Genomic DNA, 26,644 nt, shown 5'->3' on the forward strand with positions numbered 1-26,644 from the left:
TTGGAGGAGGGTTTAAAGCCAGGTGCGCCCAGCCGCTCGCCATGTCCAGATCCGGGGACAGGACCTCCACCTTCGACCCCAGCCACAGCGACAACCTGCTGCACGGCCTCAACCTGCTGTGGCGCAAGCAGCTGTTTTGCGACGTGACCCTGACGGCCCAGGGCCAGCAGTTCCACTGCCACAAGGCCGTGCTGGCCTCCTGCTCGCAGTACTTCCGCTCGCTCTTCTCCAGCCCCCCGCCGCTCGGGGGAGGGGGCGTCGGCCAGGACGGCCTGGGGGCCCCCAAGGACCCGCCGCAGCCGCCGCAGCCGCACCCGCCGCAGCAGCCGCCGCCGCCGCCGCCCGCAGGAGGAGCCCCGGGACGCCCGCCTCCTCCCCCCGAAGAACAAGCTGCTGGACCAGCCCCGGGGGCCATTCAACAACCTGGTGCTGCAGGGCTTGCTCGTCCCGTCGGCCCTGCGCCTGGGGGCTCGAGTACCTCTACACGGCCAACGGGACCCCTGGTCCCTGGACACGGCGGAGAAGGGGCTGGTCGGTCAGCAAGATCCTGCACATCCCGCAGGTCACCAAGCTCTGGCGTGCAGTTTCCTCAACGACCAGATCTCGGTGCAGAACTACAAGCAGGTGTGCCGGATCGCGGCGCTGCACGGCCTGGAGGAGACCAAGAAGCTGGCCAACAAGTACCTGGTGGAGGATGTGCTGCTGCTCAACTTCGAGGAGCTGCGCGCCCTGCTGGACGCGCTGCCGCCGCCCGTGGAGTCGGAGCTGGCGCTCTTCCAGATGTCCGTGCTGTGGCTGGAGCACGACCGCGAGGCCCGCATGCCGCACGCGCCCGACCTCATGAAGCGCCTCCGCTTCGCGCTCATCCCGGCCCCCGAGCTGGTGGAGCGCGTGCAGTCGGTGGACTTCATGCGCAGCGACCCCGTCTGCCAGAAGCTGCTGCTGGACGCCATGAACTACCACCTGATGCCCTTCCGGCAGCACTGCCGGCAGAGCCTGGCCAGCAGGTAGGCGACGACGAAGGGGAGAGCTGGGGGGGTGGGGTGGGGGGCGGTGAGAGGCCGCAGGGAAGGGAGGGGAGGGGATGGGATAGGGACGGGGGTGGGGAGCTGGGCCGGCACTCAGGCAGACTGCAAACTCATGCAAACAAACAATCCAGACTGTGGGGAAAGTTGATGGCAGGGTCCCCGAAAGGTCCCCAGGCTCTGGGTAGCCAGGTTCCCAGCGCCCCCTGAGCGGGAAAGGTGGGACTCATGGAGCGAAATTGGCAGGCAGGTGGGGCCAAAGGCCAGAGCAGTTAAAGTGCAGCCTTGGAGCCCTCTCCATCCAGCTGCACTTGAACTCAAATCAAAGTGAGTGGATGCTGCCTGGAGGAGTTCCCTCCGGCTTCACCTCTCCCCCTGCCCTGAGCCATCCGAAGCACCTGGCAGCTGGGAGAGGCAGGCTCCCATCCTTCCATCAGATGCTCAAGTGGTTTCCTGGTTTGGGGCGCCGTGAGGTCTGCTCCCTTAGGAGGTGAGAGCCCCCGAGTGCTTTGTCTCTGAGGGTGGCTACTGGCTACTGGAAAGGCAGGCATCACATGCCCAGCAAACTTTTCTGTCTCGTGGGAAGCCTTTCCTTGTCACTTTCAAAGGAGAGCAGAGCCAGAGGTGTCAGGGTGTGTGGGGGTGGATCACGCCCAGTGGCCCCCATCTCAAAGGGGAGGTCGTTGAAAATGGGGAGGAAGGGAGTCATCTGGCCCCAGGCAGGGCTGTGTGCCTGCCCAGAAGCCACAGGGAGCTGGGGATCCGTTGTTGTGGCTGTTGCTGCTCCTTGCAATCTGCCCCTGGTGTGTATTGCAAATCGGATTTCATGTCCAAGGGGAGAGAGAAAGGATGCCTTTTTACAGTGCTGCTGAGATCAAAACAAACCAAAAAGAAAATACTGTAGGATCTGACAGTCGTGTTTTACTGGCTCCTTTTTTTAAAACCCTTTTTAATGAGCCCAAGACTAGGGATGCTTCCTCTTTTTTCGAAAAGAAGCAGCAGTATCTGTTCAGTTTCCCATGATGGAACATCACGATCCCAGACGCCAGGCTACCCCAGCCTAACCCACTGAGGTGTCACATCAGGAAAGGCGGGGTTCAGGCGCCCATCGTGGCACTTTCCCGATCCGGAGGATGTCCGAGGGGCTGGGCCCACTCTGTGCAGCCTTGTGGAACTCGGTGTTTATTTTCCCCGTCACGGTGTTTCTGCCAGACCCCGGTGGCTAAAGTTTTAAGACATGGAAGGTATTCTCTGCAGTTGCTTAGGCAGCCCTGGTGCTCGGGTGAGGCCCACAGGAGGCATGGGAAACCTTGGAGTTAGGAACCTTATAAGTTGATTTTTCTCATATTTGTGAGAGATGGGTTAATAATCTGTGGTGGCAAAAGATGACAGTAAGACAGTAACACAAGCAGGAATGCAAACCCCTGTGTGCTTAAGTAGTGAACACAGCATCCAAGTGAGAAGAAGACGATGAAATGTACATTTATTTTGTAGGAGTTTTTCATGTGTTTAAAGATCAAAATGGTAAGCTTTAGTGTGATGGGCAATAGCATTGCACAATGGGCACTGGTGATTAATATTCTATTAACCTTTATAACTTCCTGCCAGCATACTTAATTTAGCATACACATATAGATTCAAGACTCACACAACACAGTTGTAGTCCTGAATGTACATGTACCCATATTTTTAAAAATATGTACTATCTAGTATGAATTCAGAAAGCCAGAAGGATAATAAAATTAAGAGTTAACTTGTTCTAAGAGTAATTTTTGGAAACGAGCTTTATACATTTGGTCCAATAAATAATTTCTGAGGCCCTCCATGCACTTGTATCGAATAAGTGTGTCCCAGGAGTCAGTATTACAAGGGTGGACTTTCAAAATGCAAAATCCCATTTGCCACCTTAGTCTGGCTGCAGCACGCCAGCCGGGCCTGCCGGCTCTGTCCTGGCGGATGGCTGCGATATCAGGCTGCCGGCTCCATGGTGACACCTCCCAGCTTCACTGGGCCATGTCATTTGAAGGATCTGTAGTGGTGTCTGACCACCGAATGCTTACAAGTGTCATGGATGCTGAAAGAATCTAATCCTTCTGCATAGTGAGAAACTGTATTTTCCTTTCAAAGAGAAAGATACAGAAAATAGTTCATGGGAATCTATTGTTGATCTCAAAGAAACATAATTGAGATTCTGTTACATTATTGCTAACTATAGCATGTTAATTTTAGGGACTAATGGCATTATTCTAATTTTAATTCACAAAAAGAATGTAAGGATAAGCATCAAGTTACTAACTTTAATGTAGAAAATGCTGTGAGTTGCAGCCAATAGCATTACATCAGCCCATTTATTATATTATCAGCATAATATAAAAATGTTCTTTCAGCCTTATGTGTGGTTTAAAAGGGAGGTAAATGCGTTAAACCATTGTTTTTGCAATTGCATCACTTTTATTGAAAACAATTGAATGGAAGGGCATCCATTGTATTTATTTTTTGTTCACCTGTAGTTCTTAAAGTCTAAATAGTTCCCCAAATTCGGAGGAGGTGTTAAATTAAAATTGACCAGTCTGTTGAAATAAGAACAAAATAGAATAACTGCAAAGAGAATTTACTTGTTAAGAATATGTTATCTGTAGAAAATAGGTCTATTAATATAACAAAATTTAAACATGTTTGTAAATATTAAGTAATTCTGCATTTTTATTAAGTCTAGAAAAATAAAGCAACCCAAGCATAAAGACTTTATAAATAACCAAATTAACTTTTAATTTTTGCTCTCGTTGCTTTGTTTTTTGAGTGTGTCATTTATGTTCAGATTCATATTTTATTGTAGCAAACTAAGCATTTAGGGCAATAAGTTTAAAAATAAGAGCTTTACTTTCTTATATTCAAATGTATACATAACTAATTTAAGACAAGACGTGAGTAGACAAAAATTAAAATATTTTGAAGTCCTCTTTCTTCATTATTTTTGTTTTTTTTTCTTGTAAGAAATATAAAACTTAAGAAATAAGTTCTTGAAAAGTTTTGGAAAAGTCATTATTAAAGACTTCTAAAGCATAAAAATTTAATTTAGTAAAGGGACATGACATGCAATGTGTAGAACATTAAAAAGTAAACAATAGGAGACTTATAATCTAAGTTTATCTTAAGCAACCCAAAATTTCTTTTTTATTTTGATTTCTTACATTTTAATGCAGAATTTAGTCATTGTCCCAAATAAATCAAATTGGACTGGATTAATTAATTTCTCTTTTGCATTTTCATTGCACCTCCCACAATGGAAGAGTTAAATAAATGCCAATTGAAAGTTGAAGGAATAAGGTTATAGAATTAAAAAGCCTCAGCATTGCACTTCACCAATATCTTTCTCAATGGACGTTACTATTGTACATGACAAAAGGCCATTGAACCTCCTCCAGAAACACCTGTAGGGGAAATGCATTCATGGGAATGGTCACATTTTTTAAACATTTGACCACCAGGTGTTGCAGTCCCGTGTAGAGTTCTGTATTAGTGTAGAGTTTTCAAGATATTATGTTTTATAGCAGATAGAAGACTACCCTATAAAGATTTCACTTTCTACAAAACATAGTCTATTTAAAGATTTCACATGAATTAATGTAAACATCAGACATACTAATTACCCATTTGCTACAATGACCTGCAATGATTAAAAAGCTGTTAGATTGTCTCATCCACAGTTTTGATTCCTGGCTTGGTGTTCGGGAAGTGTTTCTCTAACTGTGAGGCACTGTTTTCTATTGGCTCTCTTTCTCAGAACTGATCACAACCTTAACAAAACAAAGCTTGTGACCGTGCATTCCCCAAATTGTTCCTTCCCTTTATACCAATTTGATATCCCCAGATTAGCAGTTGTTAAGTAGTTAGATTTTGTATCAGAATTAACTCAACCATTCAGAATACAATTTGTTTATTATCTGAAACAGGACCATTGATTGCAAAATTATACCACTGGTTTGGGAGACAAATAGTTACATCTTCCAATCAAAACGCAATTAGAGTAGATATTAATGCATGTTATTGGCTTAGAGTGCATACTGACAAAAGTGGACATGTTCATGTTTTACTTCTTGCTTATGTTTTTTCCCATATTTAGAAACATGATGAGGTTTACTTATGATCTTAGCTAATTTCTAAGTATCTCCATTTTCTTGACATAAAAATGCAGTAAAAAATGTTTGTTTATAACAGCTACTTCATACCAGGTTACATGTTAATTTATCTAATGCTCATAATAGCCATAAGTGATGGGTACCATCATTAGCCTCATTTTATAGATGGGAGACTGATGCACAGAGAAGTTAAGCATTTTGCTGAGGGTTGCACAGCTGGTGGGTGGCGGAGCCCGTCTGAGCCCAGGTAGTATGGCCTTTGTGTCTGTGTCTCATCCAGGGTGTTCTGCTTCTGCCGTGAGCCTCTCTATGCTAGGATATGATCTGGTGGTTGTTCTTAGAGTTATACATAGACTAGACTTTCTTTTCAAAAAGAAACTTGTGAGGGTTAAATATTAATGTATCTGACTTTAAAAGAAGTTGAGAGGAATTGTTCTAGGCCTGGGGCCTGCATTTTTTTTCCCCCCTGTAAAAGGCCAAATAGTAATTATTTTTGGCTTGTGGGGTGGGAGGTGGAGCAAGTTGAAACTTCTCCACTCTTTCCCTGTAGCACAAAAAGAGCCATGGACAACACATTAATGAACGAGCATGGCTGTGTGACAGTAACACGTCATTTGTAGACAAGAAATTTCATGTTGCACATGTCATGACATATTATTCTCCTTTTGATTTTTTCAACCATTTATGAATGTAAAACCCATGCTGTCTGCGTGGGCTGCATAGAAACAGGAGGTAGGCTGGAGTTTTTCTGTGAGTCACAGTTGGCCAACCCCCGTTCTGGGCACTTGGGAGCCATCACTGAACAAAATGGACACAAAATTTTGTCCTCATTCTAGTGGGAAGAGTCCCATTGGTCTTTCTCCTTCCACTCAGAGATAATTCCAGTCTACATAAATCTACCATGCTAAGTTAAAATTTCAACTTCCCATAGTAAGGCTTAAGAATTTCAATAGTGATTCCAGGGAGGTAAATAGTAATTAATTAAAATAGTGACTGAGGTGCTCATTTTTTTCAAACATAGATGCTTAGATATTGAACCAACTACCATAGATTGGTCAGTATTCAGAAGAGGGTTACATAGTATTTCTATGGTATTTTAATAACTTCTAGTTGGAAATTCAGGGACATTTAACCCACTGCTTCCTGAGATTGACATGCATATATTCAGCCAACTCATCTAGGCATATAAGTAAGCACGTGAACAATTATTTTTCTAAATACCAACCTCTATGTCCTGCTGCTCTGAATATTTGTAATCAAAGCACTTAACTCACCATCTGACCTTGATCCAAAAATATGAGCTCCAGGTGAAATGGCGTTTGTCTTAAACACATCTGAGGTCAGCATTTAGGGTCTAGCTCAGTTTAGTGTGAGAGAAGAGCCCGGCTTCTTCCCCACTGGCCCACCATGTTAGCCATCAGTTCCGAGGTGAAGGGGCTAAATTTTGGGGTTGCTGAGATTTGTCCCTATGACAGGGACTTGCTGAAAAACAGGGTGGGCCAACGTATTTTACATACATCTATGAAAATAAGAACTTCGTTTAACCATGCAAAAATGGCTGTGGAAGCAAAACAAACTAAAACAAAGCCTTAATGCTTGGATTTGAACCCAGAAGCCCCTGCCCCCAGACTTCTGTGCCCTGAAGTACCAGTGGCATCAGCCTTGTTTCCATGGGGTCTATGGAGAGCTAAGCGTGTGAGTGACCCGTACAGGTGATGAATACAACAGGTAGCAGCCAGAAGGACCAAAACACCTGTATATTTTAATAACACAAAGCAAGACCCTTCTAATTGGAAATTTATTCTGTTTATGTTTTGTTTCAAGAAAATCATTTGAACAATTGTTGTGCCATAAATGTTTATGCCTTCTGTTGTTCATTTAGAATTTCAGAAAATATATGTATTGCAATGTCCTTTTCATTCACTTCCAAGATGGTTCATGAGGCATGAATTAGTACTGCTGAGTGCTTTTAAAGCCAACAAACAAACAAACAAAAACAACAAACACGTTATGAAATGGGTGGGAGCGTGAGTTAACAGGGGAAAGGACTCTCAGTTGTAACGGATGATACAGTGAGTATGTCCGTTTTACTGTAAACATCAGAAGGGCTTACATATTCACAATTAATGTTAGTGAACATAGGTTTAGAACCATTTGCAACATGAAAAGCAGAAAGGTACTAGACTAAGCCTATAATAGTAAGAACAATGAAAATAGCAACTACTTAAAATAAATCACAGGGAAGTGAAAGGGAAGAAAAACAAGGAGTAAGGAAAATGCAAGAAAACATGGGAAGTCAAAGACATTATGAAGAGATGTGTCAATGTGGATTCATCAATTGTAGCAAAAGCCCCACTCCCCGGGGTGTTGAGGTGATGCAAGGGTGGGAGCAGGGGGTATATGGGCAGTCTCTGTGCCGTCCTCTCAGTTTTACTGTGAATCTAAAACTGCTCTAAAAAAATAAAGTCTTTAAAAAGTAAATTAACATCATTAAAAAAAGGAGAGAGAGAGAGATAAGCCATCTTAAAAAGAAAGAAAAAAACTAGCATCAGAGAAGGATGAGCAAGGAAATTCTAGAACGTGGAGAGCAGCTGTTCAATATTTATTGGACAAATAATTACAAATTCAGAAGCATTTAAATCACTGCATACCCAACTTATATAATTTACAGAGTTAAGCATGGAGTTCCATTAAAAAGCAAAAAATTCAGTCCTCAATAAAAAAAAATAAGTGTTTCCAAAAGAGAAAAGGTCAATTGTGGTAACTTTACTCCTATAATCGGATTCAGTTCGATAATTATATATGTGTAATCTAAGTCCATCAAGATGTGTAATAAAAAGCTCTTTGCTGTTGTGCTAAATGCAGGATTTTCAGAAGTGTCAGGGTTCAAAGGGCACAGCCTGTTGTGCCAACGGAGGAGAGGAAATATTACTGCGTCTTTGCAACAATCTGAATTGCCAGTGGAACTGGAACGGACAGCAGACTGAGAAGCAAGGGGCCCTTCGCCACCTCGGGCAGCTTTTCTGGACCCCGTGCCCATGACCCTGCCACACCCATGGATGCATTGCATTTACCACTGACAGCAAGTTCTGCTATGGAATAGCCCCCAGCTTTGTACTGAGCAGATGTCATGCTCCAAGCTCTGTGCTAGGTTGTGAGATACAGAGTGGAATAAGACAGACGTGTTCCTGACTTCACGTAGTTTACAGTATAAGGAAAAAGAGGAAATAATTACATAGGTGCCCTGTGCGGGAGGCCGGGTATCAGGACTGCAACCACGTCCCAGTGGCCCAAGAACGTTGTCTACGGAAGAGGCTAAGATGAGCCTTGGAAGATTCCATTGCCAGGCGGCGGTGCCGGGGGAAGACCAAAAGCATTGCTGAGGGGCCAGCACCTGCGTGAGCATCTAGCACAGCGGTTCTCAACCTGTGGGTCGTGACCCCTTTGGCGGTCGAATGACCCTTTCACAGGGGTCGCCTAAGACCATCCTGCATATCAGATATTTACATGATGATTCATAACAGTAGCAACATTACAGTTATGAAGTAGCAATGAAAATAACTTTATGGTTGGGTCACAACATGAGGAACTGTATTTAAAGAGCCAGAGGGTTGAGAATCACTGATCTAGCAGAAGAGGAGTTTGGTGCCTTCCAGGAACCGAGAGAAGGTGCCTGTAGCTAGAGATTGCGAGGCAGTGTGGTCCGGATCAGGGAGTAAGCTGTAGGCTCCGCTCAGGATTAGCTAAGCCAGGGGTGAATTCCGCAGTGCAACCCCGCATGTGTCCTACCTGAGCTGAGAAAACAGGCAGCACTGCGGTGGGAACACTGCTGCCTTCGCAACCATAACCCTACAGGTCTGTTCTACCTCCACCGTAGCTAAGTCCCACATCAGCAAAATGGGTTGATAAGTATAGTTATACAAGCCGGCGTCTTGGGAACAATCAGAGGAGATGAGGAAAAAAGCTATATAAACATGCCGAAACCGGTTTGGCTCAGTGGATAGAGCGTCGGCCTGCGGACTGAGAGGTCCCGGGTTCAATTCCGGTCGAGGGCATGTGCCTGGGTTGCGGGCACATCCCCAGTGGGAGATGTGCAGGAGGCGGCTGATCGATGTTTCTAACTCTCTGTCTCTCTCCCTTCCTCTCTGTAAAAAATCAATAAAATATATTTTAAAAAAAATCTTAAAAAAAAAAAAAGCTATATAAACAGAAAATGCTCTTTGAAATTCAGTGATTATCGGTGCTAGGAGATACAGTAAGCAGATACCTGGATACATGCTTGCCCAGCAGGAGAACTCTCGGACATGCCTGTGGCCCCACGGACGGCACAGAATTAATTCATCGGGGACTTTTTTTTTAATATATTTTATTGATTTTTTACAGAGAGGAAGGGAGAGAGATAGAGAGTTAGAAACATTGATGAGAGAGAAACATCGATCAGCTGCCTCCTGCACATCTCCTACTGGGGGTGTGCCCGCAACCCAGGTACATGCCCCTGACCGGAATCGAACCTGGGACCCTTCAGTCCGCAGGCCGAGGCTCTATCCACTGAGCCAAACCGGTTTTGGCAATCGGGGACTTTTAACACAAGGAGAAGGAGGTCAAGGGACCCCGAAGGTGAACGCAAGGGCATCAGAAGGAAGTGGGGAAACCAGCATTTCTGCCTGCCCTCTGCAGTGTTCATTCCTTAAGGGGAAATGGTGGCCTTTTTAGGCAGAAGTCTTCCAGGGCTTGCTTTCCTTCCTCCTTTTCATCCCATGAACTCGAGCTCAGAGGCCTCCCTTTCTGCTGCTCCCAGAGCCGCCCTCCCACACTCCCGGGCCTGGCTCTCGGCTCCCAGTGCACCGCCTGCCTTTGAGGGCTGGTCCATTGCACCTGCGCGGGGACTGGAACTTCCAGCTCAGCTGGGCCACCGTATGGAGACTGGCTCACTGGAGGCCACAGAGAAGTGAACTGGAGAATTGCAGGCGGTTTCACTTCCCCGCCTTATGTGCCTCCAGGTGCCTCTGAGACAGGCGAGGCCAGTGAGATGGAGAAGAGGAGGAAGGGAGAAAGCGCCAGGGTGAGAGAATGAAAGAAGGAAGAGTCCTTTATGGAAAGGCATTGTTGGAACATGTGGATAGGTGTGTGTGTGTGTGTGTGTGTGTGTGTGTGTGTCTGCAGTCAGCATGCATAGTATTGGGTTCCAGCTTTAAATTTTCTGTCCAGTGACTTCTGAGGTGTGTTTGTGGTTTTTTTTTTATCAGATAAAGGTCTATTTTGTATGTGAAGATGGGGATGGGACAGTCAATTTTATGTTCTGGCACTGAGTGAGGAATCATTGGGTTTGGAAGAGCAATTTTTTGCCCAAAGAGAAAATAGTCACATTTATAAATCCTGCTTAGAACAAAGCAGCAGACCACGGTCTGGTCCTGGTTTTTAGCACCCCTTCAACTGACCCCACCAGAACATCATGGGCAAAGGAAAAGGGGGAGGAGAGGGGATGTATAACCTGTGAGTCAGAGAGGGAAACTTTGAAGGGAAATGTAATGCTTTAAAGATGCACAGTAGGCCCTCAGCACTTTCTATCTCATATGCATTAACAAGGGTTCAGTGATACTATGAGGGATCCCAGCCAATATTGGTGTATTATAGAGGCAGAAGTGTGTGCCTCAGAGCACAGACCAATTTGGTGGATTGGTTACTATGACAACTGTACCACTACTGTCAGTGGCAATTCCTGTAGTCTCCCTGTCATAAGGTTTTCACACGTGTTCACTCTAGAATGACGTTTGTAGGTAGGCACTGCAAAGAAAAGCTAGGAAATATAGATATGGATGAGGCTAGATCAGGGGTGGGCAATCTTTTTGACTCGAGGGCCACAATGGGTTCTTAAACTGGACCGGAGGGCTGGAACAAAAGCATGGATGGAGTGGTTGTGTGAACTAATATAAATTCAAAGTAAACATCATTGCATAAAAGGGTACGGTCTTTTTTTTTTAGTTTTATTCATTTCAAATGGGCCGGATCCGGCCCGCGGGCCGTAGTTTGCCCACGGCTGGGCTAGATACAAATGTAGATGTAGAGATAGAAATAGAGATAGATAGATGAATGAGAGAAATATGGCATAACAGGAGGTACAAATAGAAAGATTATGTTAAAATGCAAATATCTTAAATAAGTCTATTGCATAGTAATTAAGACCTAAAAGTCAGACAGATGCAGGTCAAACCCCACCCTGACCACTTATGAACTGGCTTTCGCTTGGTAATTCTCATGACTTATTTTCAGATTGCTTATCTATAAAATGTACATAACAATACCCATTTCATTAGGGCACTTCGGACTACTGGGAGAATATGTGTATAACAGAACATAGTGTCTGGCTGTGAATACTTAATAGCTTTTATTTTTATAGGCGTAGTTCTATTTATATCTAATTGCCTTCCTATTTGCCTGTTAAGACTTCTAATTCCATAGCATGCGTTCCTCCTAGAGCTGGATTCTCACAGCCTGAGTTCCCAGGCTGCTCTGAACAGATAGGGTTTCTGCTGACAGTGTCCCTGCTACCCACCTTTGTCCGAGCTACGGAGCTGGGACCAGTCCCGCAGCCTGGTCCATCTGCTTCCTCTGTCCATGTCAGCAACTGGAAAGGTTGGAAAGACTGTGGTGGATTCATATGAAACATTTCATTGAGATGTAACTTACATATCATTCAGTTCACCCATTTAAAGAGTAAAATCCAATGGTTTTAATATATTCACAGCGTTGTGCAGCCATCCCCACAATTAATTGTAGACCATTTTACCACCCCCCAAAAGACCCCATACCTGTTAGCAATCAGCCTCCATTCCTCCCAACCCCCAACCCCCTCAGCCTAGGCAACCACTAGCCTACTCTCTGTCTCCATAGACCCCTGGATTTGCTTATTCTGGACATTTTATATAAATGGAATCATACAGTATGTGGTGTTCTGTCTGGCTTCTTTCATGTAGCATAATGTTGTTCAAGTCCATCCATGTTGTAACATGTAGTACTTCATTCCTTTTTATGGCTAAACAGTATTCCATTGTATGGAGAGGCCACATTTTAGTCATTCATCGGTTGATGGCCATTTGGGTTGTTGCCACTTTTTGCTATTATAAATAATGCTGCCATGAGCATTCATGAGTGTACAAGTTTCTGCATGGACATATGCTTTCATTTCTCTTGTGTATAGACCTAGGAGAGGAATTGCTGGGTCATGTAGTATTCGGTTGACATTGAACACATGTTGGACCCTTTGAGGAACTGTCAGATTATTTTCCAAAGCAGCCGCACCATTTGGCATTCTCACCAGCAGTATATAATGGTTCTCATTTCGCCACATCCTCACCAACACTTGCTATCAGTCTTTTTGACTGTAGCCATTCTAGTGGGTGTGAAGTTAACTCTCATTGTGGTTGGCATGTCACTAATGGCTGATGTTGTTGAGAGCATCTCTTCATGTGCTTATTGGCCACTTGTACTTTTTTCAATGTCTAGTCAAATTCTTTGGTCATTTTTTGGTGGTTGTTTTTTTTTCTTATTGAGTGGTGAGAGTCCTTCAAGCATGTTTAGTAGGGCTTATTGTGGATCCTAGATCACAGCTGGCCCACCTTCTGTTGGAATTAGGGGTTCTATTTGACAAAGGTGAAAAGAAAATGCGCTCAGATGGACAGTGGAAAATTCTCGGATACTTCTAATTGGCACATGTGTCTAGTATTTTAAAATCTTGGTGTTTGGTGGTTGATGTTGGTGTCGTTTGTTTTCTTCATGTGACTGTGTGGGCCTTATGTTGACTTAGGCATGATATTTCTTAAGTGATGGCCTGGACTTGCTTTAGCAAATATTTTACTCGAAGAAAAAAATCATTACTAAAATTATTTGCTTATATTTTCTTATAGGCACATAAGGAATTGTTCATTCAAACTATATACAACAATGTTTTTAGGGATATGAGTTAAAATTCTTTGACTGCCAAGACAGTGATAACTCATAAAATCCACTGCAGAAGAAGAATATGTTTAAAAAAAAAGGCAAACCTACAAACCGGACACTCTCAGTTGAAAGAGAATGACGGTTCCTTATGGGATCAGCAGGAAACAGCCAGCCTGGGATTGTCAGTGGTGGCTGAGATTCAACTGAGGGCTTCACTTCATTATATCGCCCAGGCGTTCCTGACATGGAAAAGTTAATCATGATAATAACTTGTTCGGTTTCATCTTCCTTTGTTACAGTCTCCTTAGCAACAAAAAAATATGTGCAGCTCTTGCTAAGAAATTCCTTTTACCAATCTTAGTAGGGCAGGTACTATTACTTCACTAACTGTTGCTTTGAGTATGTAGATATGGAAGAATACTTAGCAAACTTATTTCAAAGCTTAATGTTTATGCTTCTGGATGGAACAATTTCTATATTATGAACCTCTTTGAACAATCAAAGTCTGGATTTCTGTTAAAAGATTTACTTTTCTATAACAAAGATGACTTCGGGCCGCCATCATAGATCTGAGTGCAAAAATGGTAGGAATTTGAAAAAGAATTTCTTTATCTGGATATTCAAGAGGTCAAAGTGTTATCAAAGGTATCTGATAATTTTATGCCCGGGTGGTGTGGCTCAGTAGTTGAGCATTGACCTATGAACCAGGAGGTCACAGTTTGATTCCCAGTCAGGGCACATAATCAGGTTGCGGGCTCCATCCCCTGTGTGGGGTGTGCAGAAGGCAGCCCATCAATGATTCTCATCACTGATGTTTCTATCTCTCTCTCCCTCTCCCTCTTTTCCTCTCTGAAATCAATAAAAATAAATAAATAAGGTATCTGATAATTGTATAGTTTTTAGTAAACACTACCAGTAGAGCCCAAGAAAGCAGATAACCTCTCTAAATTGGTCGTGTGTGTGTGTGTGTGTGTGTGTGTGTGTGTGTAGAAGTCAAGCATCTTCCTTTTCTGGCGGAAGTCTTGGTCCCATAGAGAAGGTACCTCATTCTAGGCAGTCACTTCAGAACTCCTGGAAGCCTACCAAACTTCAGCTGTCACTCATTTTTATGTTCAAAATTTGGAAAGAGAAAAAGCAGACAAAGCAAAACTGAACTATTAACCACCACTTAAATGCACTCAAATAAATTCAAGGCTTGCACTTTCTCCAGGTGGGAAGCAGCCGGCCTACCCAGCTGCAAGTAGTGCAAGTACAATCCATTCCACAGGGAATGCACAGAGGCCCCCAGACGGGAGGGAGCCCCCCAGCCCCCACCAGCCTCGTCCCACTGAGAGCCCAGGTCCCAGGAAGCAATCGTCTGGTTGACCTGGAAGAAGAACCTCACCCCAGAAAGATGTTTCTGGAGAATTGCTTCACGCTTTTTATGACAAGGAAACTTTAGAGTCTCGGAGCATAAGAAACACTGAGAATTCCTGGAAGCAGGAAGAGATTTATGGCTGTAGCTTTGGAGACACTAATTAAAGTCTGCCACACAAGCTTATGCAAAACGCTTCTCTCCATTTAGCCGTGTCTGTGCTGACCCCTCCGCGCTGCCCTTCCTCCATCGGACCATTGCTCTCGTTAGCGTTCCCCGCAGGTGGACAGTGGTTGGGCACCACACAGCAAGCGGGTCAGGAGCCTGCTCCCGTATTCCCAGTTCTCATGACAGAGGCAGGGGTGGGCTGCTTTCCCGTGTGATGCTGTGTAGTGGAAACTAGGAGGCCCCTCTCTCAAGGCGCCCTGCAGGTTCCACTGTGGAGGGCTCCTTCTCCAGTGGCAGTTCCCCGAAGTGGCTGTGGGACTCACTGGCCTTTTTCTGCCCCCGTTTCTTGTCGGCTGGATAGTGTTGGTAAGCAGGGCTGTCGTAGTCAGCCTGAGCTGCCATAGTGGAATAACACAGACTGGGAGGCCTGAACGCAGAAACTGGTTTTGTCATTGTTCTGGAGGCTAGAAGTCCACCAGAGTTGGTTTCTGGTGATGCCTTTCTTCCTGGCTTGCAGGCAGCCACATTCCCCCTCTGTCCTCACATGGCCTCGCCTCTATGTGCTGAGGGAGGGAGGGAAGGGGGGGGGAGGGAGGGAGGGAGGGAGGGAGAGAGAGAGAGAGAGAGAGAGAGAGAGAGAGAGAGAGAGAGAGAAAGAAAGAAAGAAAGGAAGGAAGAAGAAAGAAAGAAAGAAAGAAAGAAAGAAAGAAAGAAAGAAAGAAAGAAAGAAAGAAAGAAAGAAAGAAAGAAAGAAAGAAAGAGAGAGATATCCGGTGTCTCTTATTCTTATAACCTCATTTAACCTTAATGACCTCCTAGTGGCCCTGTCTCCAAACATAGTCATAGCGGGGGTTTAAGGCTTCAACATGTGAATTGGGGGGAGACCCAATTCAATTCATAACAAGGGTCAAGAATAGGACACAAGGAATTAGAAAATAAGTTAGGGAAATTAACTGAGATGTTACTTTTGAACTGGATTTATACAAGCAGTTGAGCAATTATCCAAGTCAGCAACATATCAATAGCTCCTCAGGTAACAGAGCTGGAAGAGAAAGAAAACAGGGGGCCTGTTCCCTGGGCCCCAGAGAATCGTGCCTAACTCAGTTATTCTCTTAAGGATCAGCCATAGAGCATTGTTGTTGTTGTTGTTGTTGTTTTAAATAAAATAGACCTTCCTGGCCCTACCCCAGAGATTCTGTGACCTGTCATGTGTGCCCAGGAACCTGCATACTTAGCTATGTCCCAGGAGGCTTTGCTACCAGTGGTTTTTAAACCACACTTTGAAAATCCTGGGACTAAACAAACAGTGGCTGTTTTCCAATTTGCTACGTATCGATAGAAGAGGAGGGAAAACACTGACAGTGACTTACGGAAAGACAAGTTTGAAGAAAATTTGTTATAAAATTAAAAGAAATCTGATTAACTGACATGAAGAAAAGAAAGAAATGAGACATAGGGAAGTGATTGGAATTTCCAGACTCTAGGGATTTACTTCCCGATGATGGAATTTGGGTACCTAGAGAATTTTCAGGACGATTCAAGCCGCACAATATTGGGGTCACAGTTCAGCTTCAGAGAATGCAGTGAATTTCCCCAGAATAATTGGTTTCCGCCAATTACTGTACACGCGCTGATCATGGGACGGATGCTGTCACGGATTGGCTGGGGGTGTGGAGCTTGGAGGCCTCCACACACGTCCCTTGGGGTGATGGGTATTGGAGGTTATCCTAGACCAGTGATGGCGAACCTTTAAGATCGCCGTGTCAGCATTTTGAAAAAGCCTAACTTAACTCTGGTGCCGTGTCACATACAGAAATTTTTTGATCTTTGCAACCATAGGAAAACAAAGACTTATATTTTTGATATTTGTTTTATATATTTAAATGCCATTTAACAAAGAAAAACCAACCAAAAAAATGAGTTCGCGTGTCACCTCTGGCACACGTGTCATAGGTTTGCCATCACTGGCCTAGACCCTGCAGAGCCCTGGAGCCCAGGTTTCCTTCAGCACTGAGCCCCTGGGGGTGGTGAAGCAGCAAGGAACAGAGAGAACTAGCGCCCCATGGGAGGGAGAGGCAAAGGGGAGGAGGAGAGCTTCCTATTCCTCCCACAGCAGCAGGGTGTCCCTGAGCAGGATCCCACTAGCCACACCTCATTGTCTCCACCGCACACCCCCCCAAGCCCTGCCTCAGTCCCTCGTTGCTTATCTACCCAAAATAAGTAGCCTTCCTCATTGATCCTAACCCCAGGATGATTCCAGAGACTTCTTCTTCCCCTAAAAACAAACCCTGGCCCATTTAGAAGCTGTCGGCTGAAACTCCCTTTTCTTGAAGATGGGCACCTATTTGTTGCCACTAATATTCCCAGAGCAGCCTGGAGTCATAGATCCGGTTACCGACTAACTGTTCTCGCTGTGTCCCTGCCCGGCCCCTCCTGCAGTGACTCCCCAACCGGAAACAGCCTGTGTGCAGGGGCCGGCTGAGTTCCTCAGAACCTGCCTCCTGGTTTCCCCACCAAAAATCTCTCCCCGGAGTCAGAGTAGTGGATAGAACCCGTCTCTAGATCATGGGGATGGGATCTGGCCTGGCTTCCCGTCAGCATCGTCATCCTGAATGGCTGAACTGCTTTCTTTGGAATGTGGCTTTGTGAACATTCATTTTTACTGTTCTGTCCTACAGACGAGGCATGTCCTTTTGGGGGATGTGATAGCCTAGACTTGACCTTTCGACATCATTCTGTCTTCCTGTCTTTCTGCATCTTTTCTTGTGCAGCAGGGACCGAGGTTTCCTTGGGTCAGGAAGTCACTCGTCTCTTCCAAAAGCAGCCAGATGGGAGGCAGAGAGAGAGGAGCCTCAGTAATGAGGTTCGTTCTCAGGAGGCAGCAGAGTCTAATCATTGGGCTTTATTGGGAGGTGACTGCCGACATCACTTCTGAGTTCATCCCTAACTTGGGAGGGATGCTGTGTCTCCTCTGGTCGCTGGGCGACACGGCTGGGATGGCTCCTTCCGACAGGCTGCACGGAACCTCTTGGCCCTCTGGAACAGGAGAAGGGCTCGCTCCCATCACACAAACATGACTGGTCCCCGCCAGCGGGGTGGGCAGCAGGCTTAGGTGCTCCTGAGCAGTGAGACCCTGCGTCCCACTTGCAGGAGGATTAGTCCAAGAGGTAATACTAGCCACACAACTTCCTCCCGGGGATGTGGGGAGGATTAGAGAGATGCTATTTCCACTGCAATTTATGCTCGTCAGAAGAAAGGCACTAAGTACTAGGTATTAGAATTAGGGATTATATAGGCAATCAGGCAAAGAGGATATTCAACTGCTTCGTAGTTACTAAAGGAAGTTTTCACCTGGGAGGAGGGGGAGGAGGACAATGCAGTGAGTATGACGTTGGCTGGGTGCCATTGTCCCTCATGAAGCATAGGACCAGAAATGAAGTGTGAAGGGCTTTGTCCAACATAAAGATAGTCCCTCTCTAGCCCTTGAGACTTATGATCTAAGTCTTGGGAAAACTTACATGTCATAGATGAAGGCTATTTTGTCATTTCTGTCTCTGCCATCGTTAGCCAGTCTACAGATATGGCGTCCAGAGGAACGTACAAAAACGTAGGTGAACTGCATACGCATGCTGGAGGACACAGTAATATCCTGGAATTAGTATATGTCAGGGAAGACCCTGGTGTGCTGCGGGGGTTGGGTGAAGAGCGAAGGGGTGGAAAGATGGTTAATTATTACAATAAGCAAAGCTGCAGTCAATAAAGATGTGGATCTGGTAGTCAAACATGTAAGTGGCAGAGTTGGAATTAACTAGGGTTTCAGAGGTCCAGATTTTAAAATCCTGGTTTATTGCAGTGAGCCCTGCACTACGGTTTACCTCCCACTGGTAGGTTGTGAGACAATTTCAGATGGTACACAAGGAACTATTTTTTAAATTTATTTTAATAGTTAGGTATTACTATATTTTATGGTATTACTAGGCTTTCACGTGCATTAAAAATAAAACACAATTAACCCAGGAGGCCCATGATTCATAAATAAAATTGCTCAGAACAGTGATTCTCAGTGCAGTTGCCCATGAGAATCACACAGAAAGCTTTTTGCAAAACCCACCGATGACCAGACTCACCCGCCATCATTAAGTCAGGACCTCCGACAGCTGTCCTTATCCTGGATACATTTCATTAAGGTTCTCCAAGGTGACTCTAAAGAGCAGCCAGCGGTGGGAACCACAAGGATGGACTGGGATTAATCTTTTCTAAAGTGAGCAATTTTCAATAAGATATTAAGTAATCTCATATTACGTGGATATGGCAAATATCACGAAGGTCCTATATCGTGTTAATAACTGAGATTTGGTAAACTTCCCTCTATCAGGAGTAGCTCCCATTCATCCTAGGAAACAACTCTGATCCTGAAGAACAAAGAGAAAAACAGAGCTATCCAATAAGAACAAGGGATGTGGTGGCCTGGCAACAGCAGGCTGATGGTTCGGGCTGCGCATGTAGGGGTGGAGGACAGGGGGCTGGGGCAGGGCAGAGGAGAGGTAGCAGGTTAGATTTGGGGGTTAGTCAATAGGACTGTCCATTCCCAACATATTGCCCTCTGACTCTTCCACCCTCTAGTTCAGAAATGTGCCTTTTCCTTGTTCCCTTTTGCCTTCTGACCCCACCCCACTCACCGGCTGGACCTTAAAACAGATGGGGGGTGGGGCGGTGGAGGAGAAGGATGGTAAGAATCTCCCAGGACATATTCCTGAATAGTTCCTGGGATTTCCAGTGACTTTGACTCTTTTCACCCATTCTTTTTCTTTTTAATTTATCATTTCTCCATTCATACAGAAAGCATTTACTGAGCACCTACATGCTGCTTTTAAGTATAGTCAGACTGTTCCTCAGTGAGCATGCATTGTCTTTATAATATGACCAAACCAATCGTAAAGTTGCTTCCATTTTAGAAAAACTAAATAGTGTATGTGACTGACCATTCTCCAGTCACAGCACAGCCAGACTCAGTGCGGGAGAAGGGATGACTCGGATGTCAGACAACAAGCCGCAGAGCGCTCCGTCACACCCGGGAATCGCAGAAGGTTCACGGAAAGGCCCCAGAGGTAGCTGCTCTGTGACACGGAGGGAACAAAGCCCATCCTGAGACACGGGAACGGGTGCCCGAGCCCCCTTCCCTCCCTCCTCTCCCCTGTTAAATGGGGACAATGATGCCCTGTGCTTACCTACCTCCGAGAGGCATTTCAGGGCTGTTTAAAAGCTCTTCCCAGGAAAGCCGCTGTGTAATTACCAAGAGCAGCTATGATAAAGAAACCCAAACACAGCAGCAAGTCAGCTGCAACGGATTCTCAAGGGAATTTGCTTCTCTGGAAAATTTTAAGAAAAGGGGAGCAGCTCTCCTCTGGCGCCTTTGGGTGCCATTGTGACTGGGAGTTCAGGGAAGGTTGCCTGCTCTTCATAGTCTCCTCCTGGCTGACCACTCGGGATCTTCTCTGCTTACTTCCCCCTGGTCAAGATCATCTCCATCGGAAGTTCCTCTCTCACGTTTTTTTCAGACCTTAACTCAGAAGCTCTTAAACCTGAAAAGAATCTCAAGTAAGGCATCTGTCTGTGAGAGAGCAAGAGAGAGAGACAGAGCAGAGAGAGAAGGAAGATTATAAATGTACATTTTATAAATGGTAGGAAATAGGGAATTCTTTAATCGTTTTGAAAAAGGGGGTTGAAGTCATGGATCACTAATGTTTTGCTGAAATTCATTAGACAAGGTAGGTAGGTAGGTTAGAGGGAGCAGGAGCCCAGATGGCCAGGACAGCCCACTAGGACAGCTCCGGGAGAGCCACCCCCTGAATGGAGCTAATGGAAGTTTGGTTGGGTGAAGAGATAGATCGATGGATCAAAGACACATCACAGCGCTAGAATTCACAGGACTGGGCAAAACATGGCATATAGCAAGAAAATGGGAGGGGAGTCAAGATTACCACCGTAACACTCGGTGGCTTGGATATCACAAGGTCCGCTGACTTCCGTAACAGAGAGAGATGGCAGTCAAGAGAGTGAATCAGTTGAATTTGTGAATGAGATCTGGGTCAGTACCACTGTAGGAAGTCTAGTGGTTTTATATTTTTGTGAAGCGTGTTTATGCAGTGAATACAGGGTGGGGCAAAAATAGGTTTACAGTTGTTCCTATGAAAAATACTATAATAGTTAATAAATAATAATACAAGACTAAACTCTGTGTTTTGAGTAAACCTCCTTTGGTCTCGCCCTGAGTTCTGGCTCTTCATAAACGGTGTAACCTATGGGACCTGCAAGGCTGCCAAGCAAAAGAAAAAATGCCAAAATGGCAAAGATTGGTCTTCAAATGAGTGATTTGTAAGGTTTATAGTTATCATGTGTCAATTGATTGCTATGGTTAACTACATAAATGTTTTTCATGCGCAACCTAGATGTCAGCTGGTGGTTTCCCAGACCTGGTAAAGCTCTGATAAATTTGTTACAAAACTCTACAACCGCATGGCCTGTGGGAATCCCAAACCCATTCCTGTTTCTGGGCGCCCCTGGGGTTTGCATCTTCCTGGCGGTTCCTGCCTCCTACATCCCGTCTGTACCTCACTGCTGTCCCGCTGGATGTGAAATCGCCCATCCGCTCACTGCTTGTATGAAACACTGAGCCTTCACAGGTTGAGTCAAGTCCACTGGAATTGGAAAGGCGTGGGAAAGAATCATCACTTCTTCACGTCTTCTCCCTGCTGGGTTACCTTGGGAGTGTTGCTTTTTATCTCCCTTCATTATGCAGAGAGGAACCAGCAGCACGATGTGGCTTTTATTTGTTGAAGAAGGTGGTTTCGTTTCCAAGTAGCCCATTTATTTTTCCAATTACACTTAGAGGACTTCATTTAACCGTCAAAACATTCCCACTTTACGGATGAGGCAACCGAGGCTTAATGAGGTTGAATGCCAGCCCAAAGATATAAATGTCTGAAGTGGTAGAAAGAGAATTTAGATCCAGGTCTGGCTGACTCGTAACATGAACTTGGCCTTGGAAGGATGGGGTGACGATTATCCACCCCAGTTATCTTTGCCACTTGAAAACTGCTTCGTTTTTTCATCAGATATTTATGTTTCCAAAAAAGGCCATACGCTCCTGAAGAGCAGGTATGGGGAATTATAGAGTAAAAATCTTGGTGATTGAAGATCATTTCAGAGAGGAAGGGTTAGGATAATTAAACTATCTGAACAATAGAAATACAGTTCTGTTATTTTTAAGTCATAAAACTTGGGTGGGGACATAGGCCACTTGATTGTCAAACCTGCAATTACTCAAATGAATAATGTTGATGAGGGTGCTAAGGACAAGGAGGAGGATAGCTTTAGTTAGCACTGTTATAAATGCTTTACATAGACATTTCCTTTAGTCCTGAAAGTTAATAAAACCTATGCCTTAGGTCTGTTGTTATTCCTATTTTACAAATGAGGTCAAAGAGGCTATGTCAAGGTCACTCCGTTCAGAAAAGCTGAAGCCAGGCGTCTCCGTTAGGTGTGAGGACAACCAGGTTTTCCTGCTTCAAGAATCGTGATGTTTTCAATAGATTTCCCCACCCGGATGGAAGTGCCACCAGGAACAAGGAATTTATTTCTCTTGTCCCCACCAATACCTCTGGTGCGCTTAGAACAGTACCTGGAATATACTAGGAACTTAATTAATAATTGCTAAAGAAAAATGAATGAAAACGAAGTGTCTAAATCAGTAGAGAACATAAAACATTAAAAATAGTTATGCATTTGACATCTAAAATTTTTAGGAGAAAGCTAGGATAGGAAAACCTGGCTTGAAACATTTGGTTTAAAAAAATCAGTATTTGTAGTGAGCTGGAAGCTAACAGAACCCAGCTCTGCGCTGTGACTGATAAATGACGATTGTGATTTTAAAAAAGCCTTTAAAAATCAGATACGTCATATCGCATGTCACATTTGTTATATTGTGTGCGATTCTGACCTTCGTATTTTTAGAGGGACAATGATAGTGTAGAGAAACTCAGAGGAGGTGAATAGTATGGTAAGGAAAGCGGAAAGTTTTCAGAAAAAAAGTGGGGATTTGCTACTTGGGAAAGAGAAGACATATGGTAGCTTCTCCCAGTGTTTGAAGAGCTCCCGTGACACGGAGGAGGGAACCTGCTCTTTTTCTCTAGAAGACTGAGGTACATTTTCAGCTCAGCATAAGGAGAAAAAAAATATCTAACACAACCGTCCTACAACTTTCTTCAGTGGGAGAGATTTAAAAAACGAAGGTGCATCTCATTATAAATCTTTACCGAATAAGAATAATTATGAAAAAACCCCAAAAACCTTTGAAAGGATTTCTGCATTAAATAGAAAACCAGACCGAGTCTGGCTGTGTGTTAGAATCAACCGGGAGGCTGTGCAACTGTTGATTTTTAAGGCCCCATCCCCTTGGATCATAATCTCTGGGAATGGGGCCTGAGAATTTACACTAAGAATCTAAATGTTGTCATTCCCTCGGGGACCCTGGTGACCAGACTTGGGGGTCACTGAAGTAGGTACTTCTATGTTCTCTTCTAAGTCTCTGATTCCACGATGCTTAGAACATGGCAGGATATTTTCTTTAATAAATAAGTGAGAACTATGTATAATTTGGACGATGAATTTAGTCCAAATGTATATCAGTAGCTCTAAAGTGCCAGCAGACCACCTGATTTCTTAAATAGCTTAACACTTTCCTTTCAGTCTAGTCCAGCGGTTCTCAACCTGTGGGTCGCGACCCCTTTGGGGGTCAACGACCCTTTCACAGGGGTCACCTAAATATATCCTGCATATCAGATATTTACATTATGATTCATAACAGTAGCAACATTACAGTGATGAAGTAGCAACGAAAATAATTTTATGGTTGGGGGTCACCACAACATGAGGAACTGTATTAAAGGGTCGTGGCATTAGGAAGGTTGAGAACCACTGGTAGTCAGTGAAAACTTACTTATGTATCACGGAAAGAAAAACTTCATCTGGCCGGTTTCCCAATTATTAAGGTTCCAAATCACTGAAATAAAAATAAATGAGACTTTGCTGCATTTAGAAAACCAGTATGATGAAAAATTTGTTTACACCAGGAGGTTTTAGGTCATCCTTCAATCACTCATCCAGGAAACCAAAGTGCGTGTGCGCACGGGTAAACACACATACATATGCACGCACACACGCGCAGATGTGACACATGGTAAATGTTGGGCAATTACTGAGCTGGAGCAAAGGGAGCCTCAGGTTCCATCTCCTTTTTAACCTTATATTTGTCTATGCACGAATCTAGGAACTCAAATCAAAGGCATCCAAATATTATTATTCATCATGACATACTCAGCTATTTAGTTTTATCTAATTCCTTACCTTTTACATACATTACTTTAGTCAAAGTGGTGCTAAGATGATGAGCAAAAAGAATTATTTTAAAAATATTAGTGCATTTGAAGAGAACGTAGTAATTTTGGCTAAATTTCTCCCCCTATGTAAAGGACTTCTAAAAAGCATGCCGTGTTGCCATATGAAGGAACCCTATGGCAGTAGTGCTATGTTCGTAGATTTTGCCGAATCTAAAAATAAACCTGCACGGCTCTGCTGGAATTATTTAGGAAAGAATAATTGAAACCCACTTTAGCAAGTTAATTTAGACTCTCCTAATTTTACTTTTCTAGTTCACAAGGTACCTTTTTCTCATGGTGCTTTCAAATTGAATTTCACATACATCAAACAAATAGCATGATAATTAGAGTTTTCAATATCCAATACACATCATTATTACCTGTCATTATTGTCATTGTCACTATTATAATTGCAATTGTAAAAAGAATGGAAGCTTTTCTACAGGAATTATTCACATGTATTACTTTCTAGGAGTAATTGAATAGTTGACATTGCACTTACATCAATGTAAAATATGTGATGGTTTTTCTCATTTGTTTTGTTCTTAAGAAATGCTCTTATTAGGTTCCTTTATTTGGATCCAGGAAGGTTCATAGTTTTATGTAATGTCCAAATGCATACTTTCTTATAACAAGGCTCAAAAGATAGCCAATATAATTAAAGTAATAATTTTCTAAGAACATAATTATAAGATAACAACTGGGTAATGAAGTCCTCTTAATTAGCTTGCATTTGTACACATAAACTCAATAAGAATCTCAGTGAAAAATATTACTTTTCTTTTTTAACTACTTAATAAGATTTGGCATGTTGAAATAAAGCCCACATTATATTGTCAATATCTAAAGACTGGTTAATAATAATTTACTTTAGAGTTTACACAGGACTTTTCAGTTCACTGTTTTATACAATCCTCATTCAATCCTTTGAGCAGGAAGGCTAGAGTTTATTCATCTACTTAAAGCTAAGAAAACATAGTTTCCAAGAAACCAAGCAATTTATACAAAGTCACTCTGATGAATAGCAAAATTAGCACTAGAAGCTGGGTCATCTGGGTCTAAATTAGAAGCTATAGTAAAATAAATTTTAAAGAATGAATTTGAATTTTTAAAAAATGTTTTTATTGATTTTTTGAGAGGAAGGGGGAGGGATAGGGAGATAGAAACATTGATGAGAGAGAAACATTGATTGGCTGCCTCCCGCACGCCCCCCCACTGGGGATCAAGCCTGCAAGGGGGGCATGTGCCCTAACTGGGAATCGAACTAGTGACCTCTTAGTTCATGGGTCAACGCTCAACCACTGAACCACACTGGCCGGGCATAAATTTGAATTTCAAAAAGACATTGGCCCGGTACAGTGTCTGGGCATTGTTTCTGCCTCTTGGTTTGACTATGGGAACTTACTCGCCTCTCTGCAAAATGGAGTTATTGTACCTACCACATAGGGCCATTTTGAGAGTCTACGGAGCAAATCGTGAGAAACATACTCCAATGTGGTTTGTTATTTTATGTCTTCCTTCTTCTGTACTATGCTACTTCTCACATGTTATCCTATTTTTGGTTTCTATGTGATCATCTTCACAAGGTAGAGTTTTAAACTTTAGAGTTAAATAGCATCGAGAGGGGATTGTAAAATTGTGTGACAAGTTTTAGAAACAAAATCCTCCTAGTAAAATGCCATAAGAAATCGAATGAGTGCTGATATAAAAACAACGCCAAAGATGTAGAGTGTGTCTTCCCTCATGAAGAAGTCCACACATAATGCACTCACAGTCCTGGTCCTTACAGATAACACAGCAGAGGGCAGGTGGGACTTCCTTACTTACTTCCTGTAATTCCCCTCACGCTCCTTGGGGAGGTCTGGATGGTTTAGAGATTTATCCTGGTCTGTGTAGAGCTTTCCTTGCTGCTATGCTAGCTAACCCTTTGAATCATGTCATGATTGGTGGGATAGGGGTTACATTTGCCAACTGTTTGGTGGCTTTCATATTGGTAGTCTCAGTCCAGTTCTTGGAGGACAGATGGTAATGACTCGGGCAGAGAAGACAAAGACTCTAGATTCTGTCTTCATCTGCAGAGATGGTCCATTTAAGTCGGTGTTGGAAATCACCAGTGGGATTGGTCCAGGGAAGTTGCCCTGATCAATGAATAAAACGGCCTTACACACACACTTGAGCCATGTAGTTATCTCCCTTTGTCACTCATGAACCACATTTTAAAAGCAGCATATTAATTTAAATATTAAGATAAGGATTAGATTATATTGCTCTGGTGGCACCACCACTTCATTGAGTTCTTTCCTCTGTGTCTAACTGGCAGATATTGGTCCATCTGCCCTCACCTGTGTCTGGCAGCACATACATGTGTGATGTCACAGTGGCCACAGAATCGTGACTTGCAGTTGAACAGGTCTGTCTACACGTGGTAACTGACAGCAACCTAAAAAAAATATTTCTTATCATCTTGACTTCTCTCACAGAGTCACTGCTTATTTGAGCTAAAACTATAGTAAAAAAAAAAAAAGTCTTATATTAGTTCTGTAACCAAGCATTTAGGAGATTATATGATACATAGTTATGTGT

At 43.8% G+C, this 26,644-nt stretch overlaps 1 protein-coding gene across 1 annotated transcript in view; it reads left to right on the forward strand.

Moving 5' to 3' along the window:
- Nucleotides 1-41: 41 nt before the first annotated feature.
- KLHL14 (kelch like family member 14) overlaps nucleotides 42-26,644 on the forward strand; it is a 92,776-nt gene continuing 66,173 nt past the window's right edge. Inside the window, 4 exon segments of the mRNA XM_006091663.3 lie at nucleotides 42-386; nucleotides 388-438; nucleotides 440-571; nucleotides 574-1,007. Of these exon segments, the coding sequence (XP_006091725.1) occupies nucleotides 42-386; nucleotides 388-438; nucleotides 440-571; nucleotides 574-1,007 (962 nt within the window).

Source organism: Myotis lucifugus, unplaced genomic scaffold (genome assembly GCF_000147115.1).
Source record: "Myotis lucifugus unplaced genomic scaffold, Myoluc2.0 scaffold_93, whole genome shotgun sequence".
NCBI lineage: Eukaryota > Metazoa > Chordata > Mammalia > Chiroptera > Vespertilionidae > Myotis > Myotis lucifugus.